Source organism: Lichenostomus cassidix, chromosome 1Ab, assembly GCF_008360975.1.
Source record: "Lichenostomus cassidix isolate B80296 chromosome 1Ab, HeHo_3.0, whole genome shotgun sequence".
Taxonomy (NCBI): Eukaryota; Metazoa; Chordata; class Aves; order Passeriformes; family Meliphagidae; genus Lichenostomus; species Lichenostomus cassidix.
Genome location: NC_139481.1, coordinates 1,390,237 through 1,406,098, shown reverse-complemented (window position 1 = coordinate 1,406,098; position 15,862 = coordinate 1,390,237). Strand labels below are relative to the sequence as shown.

At 48.5% G+C, this 15,862-nt stretch overlaps 1 protein-coding gene across 2 annotated transcripts in view; it reads left to right on the top strand.

The window, feature by feature from the left end:
• The window catches only part of CECR2 (CECR2 histone acetyl-lysine reader), a 93,237-nt gene that overhangs the window by 64,438 nt on the left and 12,937 nt on the right, over nt 1–15,862 (top strand). The window contains exons 3-11 of one of the 2 annotated variants that reach the window (XM_085049327.1): nt 2,341–2,524; nt 3,208–3,347; nt 3,773–3,877; nt 4,489–4,538; nt 6,870–7,039; nt 7,784–7,861; nt 12,321–12,477; nt 15,397–15,526; nt 15,811–15,848. In XM_085049327.1, the coding sequence (XP_084905453.1) occupies nt 2,341–2,524; nt 3,208–3,347; nt 3,773–3,877; nt 4,489–4,538; nt 6,870–7,039; nt 7,784–7,861; nt 12,321–12,477; nt 15,397–15,526; nt 15,811–15,848 (1,052 nt within the window). The remainder of the gene's footprint in view (nt 1–2,340; nt 2,525–3,207; nt 3,348–3,772; nt 3,878–4,488; nt 4,539–6,869; nt 7,040–7,783; nt 7,862–12,320; nt 12,478–15,396; nt 15,527–15,810; nt 15,849–15,862) is intronic. The other variant, XM_085049328.1, reaches the window with a different exon arrangement.

The window sequence follows — 15,862 nt, the reverse complement described above, 5'->3', positions numbered from 1 at the left end:
TTCTGTTCTGGAAGACAGTCAAAGCTGCCTTTCTTCTTTTTTTTTGGGTTGTTTTTTGGGGGGTTTTTTGGGTTGTTTCTTGGGGTTTGTTTGGGGGTTTTATTTGTTTGGTTTTGAGGGATTTTTTGTTTGTTGGTTGGTTGGTTTTTGGTTTTTTGGTTTAATCTAATGGTTTCTGTAAATATGTGACATTTAAGATGTGTGATCAAATAGCACTCTTAAAAAGTCTGTAAAGGCAATCTATTATTGCCCTCTTTCCCAAATCGAAGTCCTTCCTGCAAGCTGTGCCTTGAGGTATTTGAGAAAGACACTATGAATGCACAGCTGCTTTAGGTAGGTGTACTATGTGCTGAATATCTCACTTTAAAAAAGGGTATTTGATGTAGTTTTTACCCTAAAATTACTACTTGAGGCAGTTCTGAGGCTTTTCATAGAAGTCAGTTGTCCCTTTCTGTTGAACTTCATCAGCATAGTGGACTGTTGCAAGTTCCATTTCTTTGGCTTCTGCTATTAGTGGGGGTGAAACCATGACATTTGGGAACGCTGGTGCTTTGCTTGTGTCGTGCAGAAAGCAGCAAACTCCAGGCTGCAGAGGACACTCAGTCCAGGTACACTGAAGCATCTGTTGTTAAATCCAACCAGAGGGCTGCTAACAGCCATGTGGTGAGAGATCTCTGGGAGGTCAGCTTGTGTTTGACGTCAGAAAGAAGCAGGCTGGTGAGGAGAGATCTGCAGGGTGGGAGCATCAACTTCTCTCTGCTCAAGGAGGAAGGGAAATGCTGCCAGGTGGACATGGCTTGAGGCATCTGTTCCTTCATTCTCGCAGTCACTGCCCAGTCATGGTCCTTGCAATGAACTCCAGTCTTTAACAAATGTGTGAAGACCCCTGTCTAATAGCTAACTTCTTGTTGACTTTTAATGGTCTTTCTTCAGCTGGATCACACTCCCCTACCTCTTTGTTAAAATATAATAGCTTTTGTAGAAGTTAGCAATTTCTCAGGGAAATGCAATTCTGTAGCGCTGGCGCCGTTCCATTAATCATATAGAGTAATCTGCTTGTGCCAAAAACCTATCAAGTGGAGCTGCCTTTTTGAGAGCTGGTGGGAATGTGTACCCAGTGGTGTTCTTGCTGGCATATGGACTTCCCGTGTGTGCAAGAATGGCTGGGGCATGGGGGGGTCCCCTTTTGCTGTGTTCAGGGTACACAACTCGAGCAGGCTGAGCGAGCCTGGCAAGACTCAGGACACAAAGTCATATGGACAGATCTCCAGAAAGTTTTACATTTAGGGACACATGGCCTCCCCAGCCCTTTTTCTTTCCCTCCCCTGAAATGTTGAGCATCTAGAATAAAGGCTTAAGTCACATTAAAATATAGACAGGAGTTCTTTTAACCTTAAGCTCCATCAGTGGTCCATCAGTGCATGTTAGATGGTGACATTTACTCTCAGTGCCAGATGAGGGTAAGAAATATCTGCTTCTTTGGGTTGTGTGATGAACTCTTGGGAGTGAAAGTAGGACTTCATGTGACCCAGCTCAAAAATGAGAAAGATCATTTTAATAGTAATGTTTATGAAGAGCTTGAGTGTTCAGCTTGATCATCTAGGAGACTACAGAGGAGGAAGTCCTGTGTCCTGACTCCTTTTTGGGAGGTGCACTCACATTTGGGATGATCCTTGTGTGGCAAAGTCCAAGCCACCTGTGTTAGGTGGGCTGTGCTGAGGTCCTGCCAGAGCCACCGATGAAGGAACAGGCAGAAAGTGGCAGCACCTCTGGGGGTGGAGGGAGAGGAGAGTAGGGACCACAAGAGTATGGGAAACACAGCAGCAAAGTGTGAAGGAGGTGATCAGCTATGGAAAGTCTCAAGGCACTGAACCAGGGCATGAAAAATTACTTCAGAAGTAGAGGGGAGCAGGGCTTGGCAATGACAGATATGAGGGGCAAATGGAAATCTGAAGAAAATGGTCTCCACATCAAATGGGAAGAGTTGGAAGGGAGCTAGACTCATAAATTTTGTTGCATCCTATTTTAGTAAAGGATGGCTGTTGGTGCTAGCACAAGGCACTGCCCATAGGGATAGAAAGAGAATGAGCTGCTATCATGCTTAGATCATTCTTCCAGCTTAGAAAGAAATAACTGTCTGTGTATAACATGAAATCCCATGGTGTTGCAATGAGATTGCCATGTTTTGGGAATGTGAATGATGAAGTTGCACCCAACCACAGCTGACAGTTTTCCTTCAGGTGCTGTCTGTCTCTATGTTGTGTTTGTCGGAGTTGCTTGGTGCACCAGGTGCTCCTGGACACGGCAAACTACATTAAGCGTGTGTGACTTGTTTCCTAGATCCCAGACGTTTCACAGCTACCTGGAGGACATCATCAACTACCGCTGGGAGCTGGAGGAAGGGAAGCCCAACCCTCTGCGGGAGTGCACTTTCCAGGAGCTGCCGCTGCGCACGCGGGTGGAGATCCTGCACCGCCTCTGCGACTATCGCCTGGACGCTGACGATGTCTTCGACCTCCTCAAGGTGCTTTGGGCAGCAGGGATCAGGGAGACGGTGGCCACAGGAGCTGGGACAGATCAGTGAATCTTCCTGGATGAGAAGGGGTCTCAGTGGGTCAGCAGTTCCCTTTCGTCTCCTCTGCCTTGCGCAGGCTTGCTCAGGACTTGGGCCCTTGTCCTGTGTGGATGTGTTCATAAAATGGGAGTCACTAAGTAAATTGGCTTCATTGGTGACTCTTCCTGCGAAGAGTGAATTTGGAGATGCTTTAATGGTAATGGCAGGGCTGAGAGACTGCTGCCTTGCTGAGGGATGCTGTGAGATGAAACGATGGGGATGAAGTTACTGGGGGAGCTGGGGGAGGGTAGAGGAGGGCAGGGGGGAGGGAGCTTCTCAGGGCTGTGCGTGACTGTCGCCAGCACTAATTAGACCTTCCCTGTCAGGAGCACCAGAGATGAAATGTTAAAACGAGAGAGGCCATTCAAATTAGAGATGCCAATCTAAATCCCTCCCTGGACAGAGAGCGAACGTCGCCTTCCCCCTGGAGTAACATTTTCCCAGCTCGGCCGGGAGGAGCAGCTGTACTGCTGCTGTGGCATGGTGGGAGGGAAGGAGGGAGGTGTTTACGGAGGGGTGTCATCATGTTTTGTGTGACAATGTGGCCGCTTTTCAACTTGTCACCGTCTGGCGGGGGCTCCCGGTGGGCGCAGGGTCTGGACGCCGACAGCCTCCGCGTGGAGCCGCTGGGCGAGGACAGCAGCGGCGCCCTGTACTGGTACTTCTACGGCACTCGGATGTACAAGGAGGACCCTGTGCAGGGCAAACCCAACGGAGAGCTGGCTCCAGACAGGTAACCAGCCACACAGCCCCCTCCCCGAGTCTGGGTGTGAGGGCCAGGGGGGCTGGAGGGGCTCCGCCTGACTGCTGTTGTGTCGGGGGGGCTGCGAGGGGCAGCAGGGCGGGCCGGAGTTGCCAAGCAGACTGGGAGCTGCCCCTTTGTGTCCTGCAGCCTTTGTGGCACCGGCAGAGCCTGCTGTGGGAGCGATGCTGCCTGCCCCACCGCATTCCTGCCTGTCTGTCCCACACCGTTCCCAGAGCAGGCTCCCAGCCAGTGGGAATCCCTCCTCTCCCCTCCCCGTCCTCTTGCTGCTCTGATTTAATCCCTCCTTTGCTGGGTTCCTAGCAGCTGTTCTGATTTCCGTGCCCTTCTCCCGTCCTGCCAGCCTCGGCTCCCTTGCTCAGCAGATATTTCATGGTGGTTTTGCCATTTTTCAGGGGATGTGGGGGGCAGACAAACACCCCAAATGTTCCTGGGAAAACAGGCAAGAGACGAGGGCGACCTCCAAAGCGGAAAAAACTACTGGAGGAAAATTTGCTGAGGTATGGAAGGGTTCTTCCTGCAACAGATGTAAAATGCATACATTCCCAGAGGGAAGTATAATGTATTTCTGGGGTTCCCCCAATAAATATGTATATACCATGCAGCCATAACTTCAATGCAACTCTGAAGTGAAGCAAGCTCAGACTTGGTGGATGCTTTGATCACTCTCCAAAGCAAATTCTGATTGAGTTGGAAGTTTGGTGGAACAGTGGGCATCACTCTTCCAACCACCTCACTTCAAATGCAGTACCACCGTGCTGTGCTAGGGAATTTGCTCCTGATAAAGAATACTTTCATTGTATGGCCTGAAGCCAGAAATCCTCACTGCTTGAGTCCATATAGATTTTGGGATGCTTCCCATATGAACTGAAATACTGTACTTGCCAAACTTTAGCCTGCGCCCTTCTCTTATAAAAACTTTATGAAGCTATGATAAATATATATGTGAAAATATATATCAAATGTGTGTTCTGCACAGTGTTCTTCTCAGGGTTTTGCTGTGTATTGAATAATTGCAGTGTTCCCTATTGTTCTCCTCAGAAACAACTGCATTTCAGTGATGTGAAGTAATATACTTATTGTATCACTCCTTCTCTTTCTTTTTTGGTAGGGAGAAGGCAGAAGAAAACTTGCTTATCCATGAGACTCAGATAAGAAATGGTAAAGAGATTTTGCAGTATCAGGGTTGATACCACCAGCTAATACAGCTCCTAAATTATCAAAGCCCCGAGAGATGCCTGTAGCAACCCAGCCTTTCTCAGGAAAGGAAGACTCTTTCTGCTGGTGGTTGAGGCCAAGTTTGGAAGGAGGGATTTGTTACAGAATGCTTGGCAGTTGGGAGCCTGGGCACCTGCAGGTTTCCTATTTTGTGTGGCTGAGTTTGGGATGAAGAAACCTAACCTACTGGGATACACTAGAATGTGAGGGCTCACCTAAAAAAGCAGGCTGTGAATGATCCTCAGTCTTCCAGGGGTGAGGTAAACACACACCCCTCTTGTTAGCAGGTGTGTTTTTCAGATGGGGACGAGAGTGGAGTCAGTGATGCCAAGATAGGGAAGGAAGAGCCTTTTTGACCCTCCTCAAAGGAGGAAGAGCCTTTTTTCCTTCCCCGTGGCCGTTGGGTGGCTGAGCATGGTGAACAATGTCTGGGGTGTGCCCACCTAAGGGTTAACAAGCAAAAAGCGAGTTAGCAACACGATGTGAAAGTGAGTTCAAGGGAGCTGGGACTCATTTGTCACACACGGGTATCCACTGGCTCCCACAAAACCCAGGCACTCAGCCTGCCTGTTGCCTCACAATAAAAGGCAAGGGTGGCATTGTCTTTCCCATGCCTCCTTCCCTTTGCCCTTTGTCTTCAGATTTCCTGGCGACCACTCCGGCTGCTCCGAGCAGAGCCGGAGCGATGCGCGTGAGGCGCTGGGGTTTTTATCAGATCATTGTCTTCCAGCAAATTGTGTCACTTCAGCTGCAGAGTAATCTTCTGCTGGCACAAAGCAGTGCCTTAGTCCTGTTTGCTATTGAAATGAGTCGTCCTAGGCAGCTGGCAAGGGAGTGAGAAACAAGGATGCAGGCTCTAGGGGCAGGAGGCAGGTAAGCTCCCCGCTGCAGTTGGGCAAGGGAGGGCTTTGCAGAGCCAGAGCTGCACAATCAGCACATGGCTGGACCTTTGCTGTCTGTTACCAGTGCCCAGTGCAGCCACTTGAGCTGAAGCCCAGGGCTAAACTCCAGGCTGGCCTGTGACCTCACTCTGTGCCACTGCCACCCCACCCAGGCAGAGGGCAGGTGGCTGCAGGGAGCCTGCAGATTTCCAGTCTTCCCTAGGAGAACCTGACAGCTTGCATGTCAGAGCCACTTGCAGCTCAGAGCCACAAAGGGCCCAGAGCCAGGTTCAGGTTCTTCTCCTTCATGCTTTTCATTGTTAGTGTGCTTGACAGTGTGGTCAGAAGGTGCATGACATCTGCCAGTGGTGCTGGTGACCGTTGTTTTTTTCTGGGAGCCAGTGGTCAGCCCTAGAAAAGTCTAGAAGGAGCTGAGAACCCCTCAGCCTGCAGGTGTTTAATCCAAGACTTCCCCCACTCCAAAAAAAAAGAAAAAAGGCCACAACCTTTTTTGCTTAGAGAGCATCCTGGGGCAAAAGCATACAAGTTGCAACCCATGAGGCTTCCCTGCTCTGTGTAAACATTTGTGGAGCAGGAACCACATTCCCCCTCTCCAGGTGGGTGTTCCAACCACAGTGCAAGAGAGCCCTTCCTTCGCAATTAATATTCAAATGTTTCACATAAGGTGGAACAGCTCTCAAAGTGTCTTGGTGGTTGGGACATGCTTCAGAGCAGTGGGTGATCTGCTTCAATCCCACTCTGGATTGAGCAGGGATGGGATGTGAACTTTTGGAACTTCCCCCTCATCTGGCAGCCTGATGAACCCTGTCCTTCACTTCCTCTTCTGCTCTTTCATGTGCCTGCAAACAAAATGTTTCATTTGTGGGGAACAGGAGGATTTTTTCACTGCAGAAATGGTTTGCAGTGCTTTAAAAAAAAAAGAAAAAAGAAGGCTTATTTCAAATTACATTATTTTTTGATGGCTTTATTCTGCTGCCAGACTAAATCAGACACTTGCATTTCCCTATGTCCTGCTCTGGCTAACAGCCTCCATTACAAGAAACAAATTAAATTCATTTCTGCAGTCTGCCGTAACTGGAAAGTGGGCTTGCTACAGGGATGTCGCAGTACCCACGTGTTGCCACGTGCCACCATTATTTCCTCACCTGTGTGCTCCCTGTTGGCATCACTCTCAGTTGTCACTAGGGGAGGTAGCAGTGCTTTTGGTGCATGAAGAGAGCTTTGGGTCTATGGCAAAGGCAATGTTTTCCGTAGCAGTGGCCACTGCCAGGGTCTTTTGCTCTTCCTGAGCCCTGACGAGAGAAGAGAAGGGATGGAGAGGAGCTGTTAGTCATAACTGCTGTGGAGATAACATCCTTTCATGTTTTTGAAGGGTCCCAAGGGCCTGGCCGTGGGACATGGTGGCTGCTGTGCCAGACGGAAGAGGAGTGGAGGCAGGTCACAGAGAGCTTCAGAGAGAGGACTTCCCTTAGAGAGAGGCAGCTCTACAAACTCTTGAGTGAAGACTTCCTGCCGGAGATCTGCAACATGATTGCACAGAAGGTGAGGAGACATGACATCCTGTTTACCTCCCTTTGACCGCTTCCAAGAGCATGGACACTTGCTGAGTGAAGGAGAGCTAAACCCAACAGTCTGTCACCCTGTTCTTCTCCCCACACCTCCAGCCAGCAAGCCTCGTGGATGTGGGGGCTGTTGAGCTTGTGAATGGGGGGACAACTCTCCCCCATGCTGTGGCAGGGCTGGAGTTGGTGCTCGAGGATGTGGTTCGTGATTTCACGGCAGCATAGGTAGGATGGCTGAAGGGGTTACTGTCTTCAGCCATGCTCTGTGTCCCTTTCCTGCTAGCAGGGGATCTCTGTGCTTTTGAACTGCTGCGATTTACAGCCTGGCTTTTCTATGCAAACTGCCTGTGATTCCACTTTTACTGCCGTTTCTCTGCTGGCTCTGCTGAGGGGGCACTGGCTGCTTAGCTGTCCTAGCTAAGTGTGCTTTGAGCTGGTCTGTCAGAGCCCCAGAACTCTGAAGGTTATTGTCCATCAACGGAATGTTTTCAGGTGGGACAGATCTGGAAAGGGATCCTTCGGCTAGATGGCTTTGTAAAACAGGCTCTGCAGGCAGCGTGGTGTTCTTGGATTGAGTTCAGTTTGCTTGTTTGCTACCCTTGTAAAGCTAATAGGGATTTCATGGTCACTTCTAGCCCTCAGAGTTTCTCCTGCCAGTGTCACCGATGTGCCCTAATTTCCTCCACTCTCTTTTTCCTTCCCTCAATTCTCAACCCTGTTTCAGGAGAAGCGTCTGCAGCGGACAGAGTTTTCTCCCAGGTGGATGTCTGACCATCAGCCCATCAAACCAATCAAGCAGGAGGTGAGGGGGGGTGCGAGGGGGAGGAAGACGGAGGGAGGCGAGAGCAGATGCCTCCTGGGGGAGAAAATAAACCGCAGCATCGCTATTCAGGGGGAAGGAGCCGCTTGAAAGTGCTTGTGCTGAAAGAGAGATGGGTGGTAATGCCCGTCAAAGGCAGGCTGACACCCGGGGTTTGTGTGGCGAGCAGGGAGGTGCTGCCCTCTGGATCGCAGAGGTAACTGGCCTCGCCGCAGAGCCCGCTGCAGCTGCATATGGAAATCTGCGCTCAGCCTGGGGAATTCCACTTCAATGAAAGTGCTGGCACATTCGAGGCAGTTCAAAGAAAAGTTGAAGAAGGATGAGAGGGCTAGAAGAACCGGCTTACAAAGGGAAATGACAGAAATTCAGCCAAGGGGAAAACGTGAGGCTGCAAACACATGAGGGTGTAGATAGCGCCGAGGGAGAGCATGACTGATGCAGTATGGAGCTGAGCTAGGAGGGGGTCAGCTGGAAATGGAAGTCACAATTTAGGCTGCTTAAAGAAATGCTTATCAAACTGCAGCCTTGTGGGCTCAAATGGCAGTTTCCCTGCCTCCTCACCCTCATCTCCTCTCCACCACACCAGGGTAACAGCACTGCTGCTGCTTGCGGGTCTGTGCAGTGAACCAGACCCAGGGAAATGACTGGAGTTAAATATAACCTTTTTCTTTGGTCGGGGTTATTTTTAACGTAGATCAGTTTTCCGATCCAGTTCACCACACAGCCCCTCACAGTCACGCCGGCACAGCCGGGGACACGGGGCTGTGGAGATGGGGGGTCTTTGAACTGGCAACTGCTACCCAGAGCAATCGGTCAGACAGCACAGGATTAGCTTCAGAGGAAAAAATTGTCTCGATTCTATCAGGTTGTGGCATAATCTCTCCCTGTAGATGTAAGGAAAACGGAGTTACCTGGTGTTTTGTCAAACCCTGGGAAATTAAACTGCAGGGAATATGCTGTGTGAGCCAGAGTCAGGGGTTCCCCCAAAACAAAGGAGAAAGTACAGTTCCCCCTGCAATAAATGTAATTACTTAGAATAGATAAATAAAAGGAAGGAAGAACCTCTCATCATGCTGCAGATAAAAGGCTGCCAAGAGGAAAATAAGACCCCAGTGATGGTCAGTTTGGGGCCAGAATTGCTCTCTGCAAAGCCCACCATGCAGGAAGCACAGGGACACGTGTTTGTTCACAGGCAACAGAAATCCCAGAGGAGGAGGGGAGTGGGAAACACATGGAGCCTGAATGATGCTAATCAGTACCGCAGGTGCTCCAGGTCTGCAGCAGCAGAGGGCTGTTAATTGCTGCCTGTGGGCCACTGAAACGTTTCCAGCGAGCAGGGGGCCCTCCTGGCACCCCCAGCGCCGGGACACGGGGAGCCAGCCAGCACCACCGTGGTGATACTCATGCTGCACCCCAGCAGGATGTGGCACTCATCCCTGCCGTGGGGCAGCCAGGGAAGGTGCCATCTCGTCTGATGGTTTGTTCACCAAGCCAGGGTGGGCGGCAGGCGAGCCTGGGGGAGCAAACCTCAGCCCCGTGCAGGTGACCCCTTTCTCCTGGCTGCTGCTGGAGTTGGAGATGCAACTGCTCCACGGGCTCCTGATCCTGCGGGGGATTTCTCAACAGGTGGTTCAGATTAGCTCCTCATTAAGAGCAGCCTGAGCAGCACCCTCATTAGGAGAGCTCTGCGGAAACCTGAGCGGGGAAGGGCTGGTGGATGAGGGCTTGGGGCACTCAGGGCACCCGCGCCTTCTGGCCCTCTGCCCCTGAAGCCTGATACCCGCTGTCTGGAGAGCACAGCAAAAGGCAGAAGTTTGGCTCTTTCCGAGTGCCAGGGTCAGGGGAAGGCGGTGATGTTGTGTCCTGGAGTGCTCTCTGCCGGAGGGAAGGGGGTGGTGATGCCTTGGCCGCACTGGTTTTAACCTCCGAGTGGGGAGGAAGCTGGAGAAACGTCCTTTTGCCACCTCCAGGGTCAGGAAGGAAGTTTAACTTGTGTTTGATTCTTGCTTTTATGGTTCCAATAAGCGTCTGCTTCCACCAATCCAGTAGGAGTTTACTGGTTCATGCTGGCATTTTTTTTCAACCCTGAGTTGAGCGCACTCATCCCCAATGGACTTGAGTAGGACACTGGGCAGAGGGTCCCTCTGAAAATCAGGTTGTTTGTGTGTCTGAAGTGTCTCTAAGGGCCCATGCAGCATTGTTGCTGCCCTGCAAGTGCTGCAGGGAACAATTTGTGGGTGTCTGCTGCAGTCCTTGGGGCTCGCTACACTGTGTTTGTGGTTCCTCCTTTTCCCTTTTCTTTGCTTTCTACATCTGGTAGGATGACACCCTCTCCTTTCTTTAAAAGTGTCACCTTGCTTTGTTGATGCCATATTTGTGGTGGGCTGGTCTGGAGCTGTGGGTCCTGTGCTGTGCCATTAAAGCCTAGGGTACTGAATGAGCCCTGCAGGCTTGGAGAGCTCCTGGTGTGAGCTCTGCAGCTTGGATGTTGTGTTCCTGTTTCCACAGGACAGGAATGGTGGAATCTGTGCTAATCCAGGGAGAGGGAATGTCTCACCTGTATACCAACAAAGAAATCAATGTTTCATTCAGGCTGGCTTAGATGGTTGGAGAATGTAAAGGCTGATGGTCACATCCTCATTAAAATGTTTTGGCATACTGAGTTTGGTGGCTATTCCTGCTCACCTCTTTCTCTTACCTGGCTCTTTTGGTTTCTACTGCAGTTTAAAGATTTATCGTGAAAGTTAGAGGAAAACTGTTTGAAAACTGGTCAGGACCAGGTCTGAAAGGAAGTTGTTTGCAGCTCATGAGTAGCAAATCAGATGGTAGAGCATTAGAGAAAGGGATAGAAAAAGAATCAGAAGTGGAAATGTAGAACCCAATTCTCTAGGTTCTTGGCCTCATGTACGTGTCATGGCACAGTCCTGGGCATCCTGGTCTTTGGATGTTGGCCAGGGAGGAAAGGTGTGACAGACAACTGGAAGAATAATTCTAGGGAGCTGAAAGGATTGCTTTATAAGGAAACATTTAATCTTACTGTAGAAATGTGGGAGTGTTGTCTAGATGTCTGAGGAAGTCCATAAGGTAAAGGCTAGAATGTGGATATGGTCCTAGTTTTGTCAAGAGTCCCATCACCCTGTCTTGGACACTTCTCTGTGACTGCTGGTGGTTGAAGGAAAGTTCTCTTAATATATTGTTGCTGCTGGAGACATGGAGATGATGCATTGTGCTCATCTGCAGAGAAATGGGAGTTTGTAGGGCAGCACAGGGATGTGTAGGGGAAGGGGAGGCAGAGGGGGAATGAATGTACAGTGAAACTGGACAACATTTCTGGGAGTTCATCAGAGCACCCCCAGGCTCCATTCCTGGGCAATGAAACAAGGACAAAATAGTAATCGTGGTGCCAGATTTTTTTTTTTTTTCTGGGGATTAATAATGGGCCTGGAGAAGTTGATGGTCTGAGCAGCAGCCAGCGGACCCCGGCTGATTGCTAATCCTCAGGAAATGCCTTCTGCCTAAGTGGTGGTTGCTGGTTATTCCCTGAAAATGAAGTTGGAACAAACTGTATGTACATTGTTCTTTTCTGGTTGATATTCCCTGCTGATAAGGCACACATATCTTGGTGAAAGGGGTAGGAGTGGCTGGTGGATGACTGATAGATTTGTCTTATAATTAAATTAAGGTAATAAAGATAATCCCAAACTTCCATATACATACCTCATACCTTATTGGAGAAATAGAAGCATGCAGTCTCTGGTCTGGGAAGTCTTAAGTAGGATCAAACACAACCTTGCAGCTTGTGGCAGTGGGGAGGTGAGAAAGTGGGGCAATAAAGAGCCAGGTGTCCTTGAATGAGAGAGCTGGTTTTGGGACCCAGCAGGAAAACTGTCCAAATAAACAAGTGAGAGCCAGTTCAGGGGAGATTAGCACACAGAAATTTTGAACAGGAAAGGAAAACATTCCTAACGATACCTTGATGCAAGGCTGTACCAGATTCTTTTCCTGTTGAAGTATTCTGTGTTTACAGCAGAGACAGGTTTGGCAAAGTAGTCCTTTCTTCTCACACTTGCACTCGGAGCTCTGTTAGCTGGAAGAGGTAGAGGTGTTGTGTAAGGGTGTCAACAGCCTGAGTCTTTTGCCCAGAAGGGAAGAGAAACACACACGGTGCATCCCTGACAGAATGGCAGCTTGTCTAACCCATCGCTTCTCCTTCCATTGTCCTTGCATCAGTAGGATTTCATTGCTTGACAAATAACTTCCCTTTCCATGTTGCTTTTCATCTAGGAAATCATTCATACAAATCCTTTTTTTCCCCCCCCTTTTTTTTCCTCCCAGTCATTCATTGTAGGTGTGCTTTAATACTTCCTCAGAGTAAACCTGCCTCTACTCAGCTTTCAATAAGGCAGTGCATTACAGTTTTTGGTGCTCCCTTCTGTTACAGGTGAACCCCAACGTGCTGAGCTCCATGGAGAAGCAGAGGCGCAGAGAGGAAGAGGAGGAGCGCCAGATCCTTATAGCAGTGCAGAAGAGGGAGCAGGAGCAGCTGCTAAAGGAAGAGAGGAAGAGGGAGATGGAGGAGAAGGTCAAAGCAGTGGAAGGTAATGTGTGGAGCAGGAGTGGAAGCTTTCAAAGCCAAGACTGAGATCTGCCATTTGCATCCCTCCCCTGCCAGATTTGCTAATATCTTTTCTTTCACTTACCTCTGATAAATTCATCTGACTGTAGCTTCTTTTCCTTTGTCTGCCCTCTCAGTGTTGGTGGCTGTTCTCTAGTGCATCTTTTGACTGTGTTGTCTTCTTCAAACCGTGCTAATTTTCTCCATTGCCCCAGCTGTCCATTTTGTTTTCCTGCTATTCATGTTGTTTCTCAGCTCTATCTCCTCACTTGCCTCCTCATGATTTCCCTGCATGCAGGATTAGCTGGCTTTGCTCTCACTGAATAGCATTTGGTTCTTTTGGCCCAATGCATGATGAAAGAAGAATTCCCTTTGAGGAGAAAGGAAATGGGATAACATGGGAGTAGCAAGAATAGTATTTTTATACTGTTACTGGAGTTATCAATTGAAGAACTAAAGATGGACAGACCAGGCTACACAGAGCACCAGAGGTGGCAATTTCAGGTGTTGGTCTAAAATTTTTGTGGTTATTAAATTAAATGCTGATTTGAGCTGTTCTGCAACAAACAGGCATGTTGTGTCTAATACATCAGATCAATGCACAGGCAGCAGGCAGTCAGACAGGCCATGTAGGTGTGAGTGTCAGAGCAAGCTCATTTCTGACCACCTTCTCTCTGCTGGTCTCCCTTATGGGGATTCCTTTAGCTGCTGCTTTAGCCACAGTGACTGGCTGGACTGTTGTAGTTCTAGGAAAAGGCTGAACATCCTCAGCAAACTGTGGCAACGTGTGGCAGTGTCAGTATCATGAGTGCCAAAGTGGATAAAGAGTCAGAAAAGAAAAAAAAATATTAAGTTCATGCAAACCTTGTAAACTTTCCAAAATGAAACAGTTTGCTACCAGATGTTTGGTAGGAGGCCAGATGTTATCTAAGAATAGCTTCTTTTACCTGCTTACCTTCCTAACCTTTAGAAAATCCAATTACTTCCTTGGCCTTCATGTATTCCTGGTTGCTAGTCCTAGCTAATCAGGTGCTTTAAATTGAGACTCATCCAGCTTCCATATCTGCCACAGATATCTGTTTCCCTTGGCAAATTGCATATTCTCTGTGGTTTAATGCTTCATCTCTATAGACAAAATTAGACTTGAAGTTCCACAAGAGCTGCAAAGATAAATGTTCCTGTAAAATGGTTTTGTTTTGGTATAAACCACTTCCTTTTCTGGGTAAATGCAATCACTTCATCATCTGATTCAAAGGCACCAGAGCCACACTGGGCATGGGGTTGAGCAGTAACCTCTTTTAAGCCAAGTTAGCATACATTCATGCTTTTATTGGCAGAGATGCTTTTATTTTGGTTTGTGCCATTTCTTTCAGTTTAGTTTAAACTCTTCCTTAGTCCATTTAGGCTAAGTCAGGAGAAGTCTCCTTCTAAGCTGGTTCAAAAGCTGTTTGCAAAGGTTATGTTACTTGTTCAGTTAAATCATGACAGTATTTTTACCCCTAGAAACAGCAACAATCCAGGTATAACTGGCTTTTTAATGATCTTTTCTTAGTGCCAAGCACACCCACCACTAGCATTTTCTGTCATGATGGAGAGAAAGTGATTTGAAAGTGACGTAATTTGTTTTACTTGGTTCAGACTTGTGAAAACTGGACATCTGTCAACAGAAATTTTAGGGTATCAAAATTTTCTTCTAATTTTCAGTCCATTTGGGATATATTTGCAATTGAATGTTGGACTTCTGGTCACGCAATGTTATAATAGGTGCTGTTAGATTCTGTTGGGCACCTTAGATCCAAGTCCTATACTTCCAACTTCCCTGAGCCTTCTAACAGGAAATTTGGGCTTGCTTTTACCAGTCTTTGACGTATCTGGCCATGGATGTCCCTACAAACATTCACCTTGTAGCTATTCCTACTTTTCTTGTGCTCTCAACCCCCATCCCAAGTTTGGGTTTGACTGACAGAGTAAGACAGTAAATTAATATTTTTCCACCAGAGTTGGTACTTCTTGAGTGGTTGGCATTTTGCACAGGCAGAGCCTCTGCTAGAGGGTGTTAGCCAAGTCTCCCCCATCTTACTTTCACTCTGGGTGCTCCCTGATGTGGCCTGTTTTCTGGTTCCTGTGACATCTCTCCCTGAACAAAACTTTCGCAGAATTCTGCTCCTACAGAAGGTAGGTCCAACCACAGGTGCTTTGCAAGTCAAATGAATTCAGATTTCCTATAAGAAAAAGGAAATGAGGTTCATAAGAGCCCATAAACTTTCTATTATGAAGCAATCTGTTAGCCAGCTGTCTGGTTGCAAACCACAGGTTATATTACCAGCATTGCTTCTTCCTGTCTCTCACCTCTTTAAATGAAAGCTGTCCCAGTGGCCCTCGTGTGTGGCAGCTTGCTCACTCTGGCTGCCAGCCATGAAGAACTACCTGAGCAACCTTCCAAAGCCAGCCATGGTCATGGAGGATGATAATGATCCAGTTACTCATTGCCACTCAGCTGGTAGAACTTCACCCTTCCCTTGGCACTGTTCTTCATCCTGTTCAGTGCAAAACCAGCTGCCTGAGGTGAAGTCCCTAAAGGAAGATAACAACAAAGGAAGCTAGCTCTTCCCATAGTGCTGATCTGTGCCTAGGGCTGGGTGTTGAACTTCCCTCTTTGTACCACTGGAAGCTGCCTAAGGGAGCATCTGTGTCACAACAGTGCTTCAAAATCAGTGACTGTAGCCAAGGGAGGATGACGAGGCATTTTGATGGTGTACCATATTCTCACCTCACCTGCTCCTTTTGCTCAAAGAACAAGACCATCTCACTGGAGTTCTTGAGAGCTGCAGGGGCACCTTCTGTTTCCCTGCAAGATGTGGGCAAGGAGTGCTGAATGGTTTTTCATCTCTTCCCACTGCAGAACGAGCCCGGAGGAGGAAACTTCGTGAAGAGAGGGCATGGCTGCTGGCACAGGGCAAGGAGCTCCCCCCTGAGCTTTACCACTTGGATCCCAGTTCCCCCACCAGGGAAGAGCGAAGGACCAAGGATATGTGAGTATTCAGTGGGGCATTGCAGCACACAGGAGTGTTGAAGCAGTGAGTATGGCAAGGAGAGGAGTGTGATCATTCACAGGAATGCAGAGGGAGAAGTGACGTTGGAGAACAGTGAGAGGAGTAAGCTGAGAAACATCTGGTTTAGTCCATATGAGAGGAGTGTTTGTGATGAGACCTATTTGCCAGCATTATGGCAATACATGGGTGGAAGAGGAGATGAAGTGCAGAGCATGTCTTACCTGTCCTCAGTATGCATATTCACTGTGGTGCTTCTGTTACAGCTTTGAACTGGACGATGAGTTCACAGCCATGTACAAAGGTTAGTTCCACCCC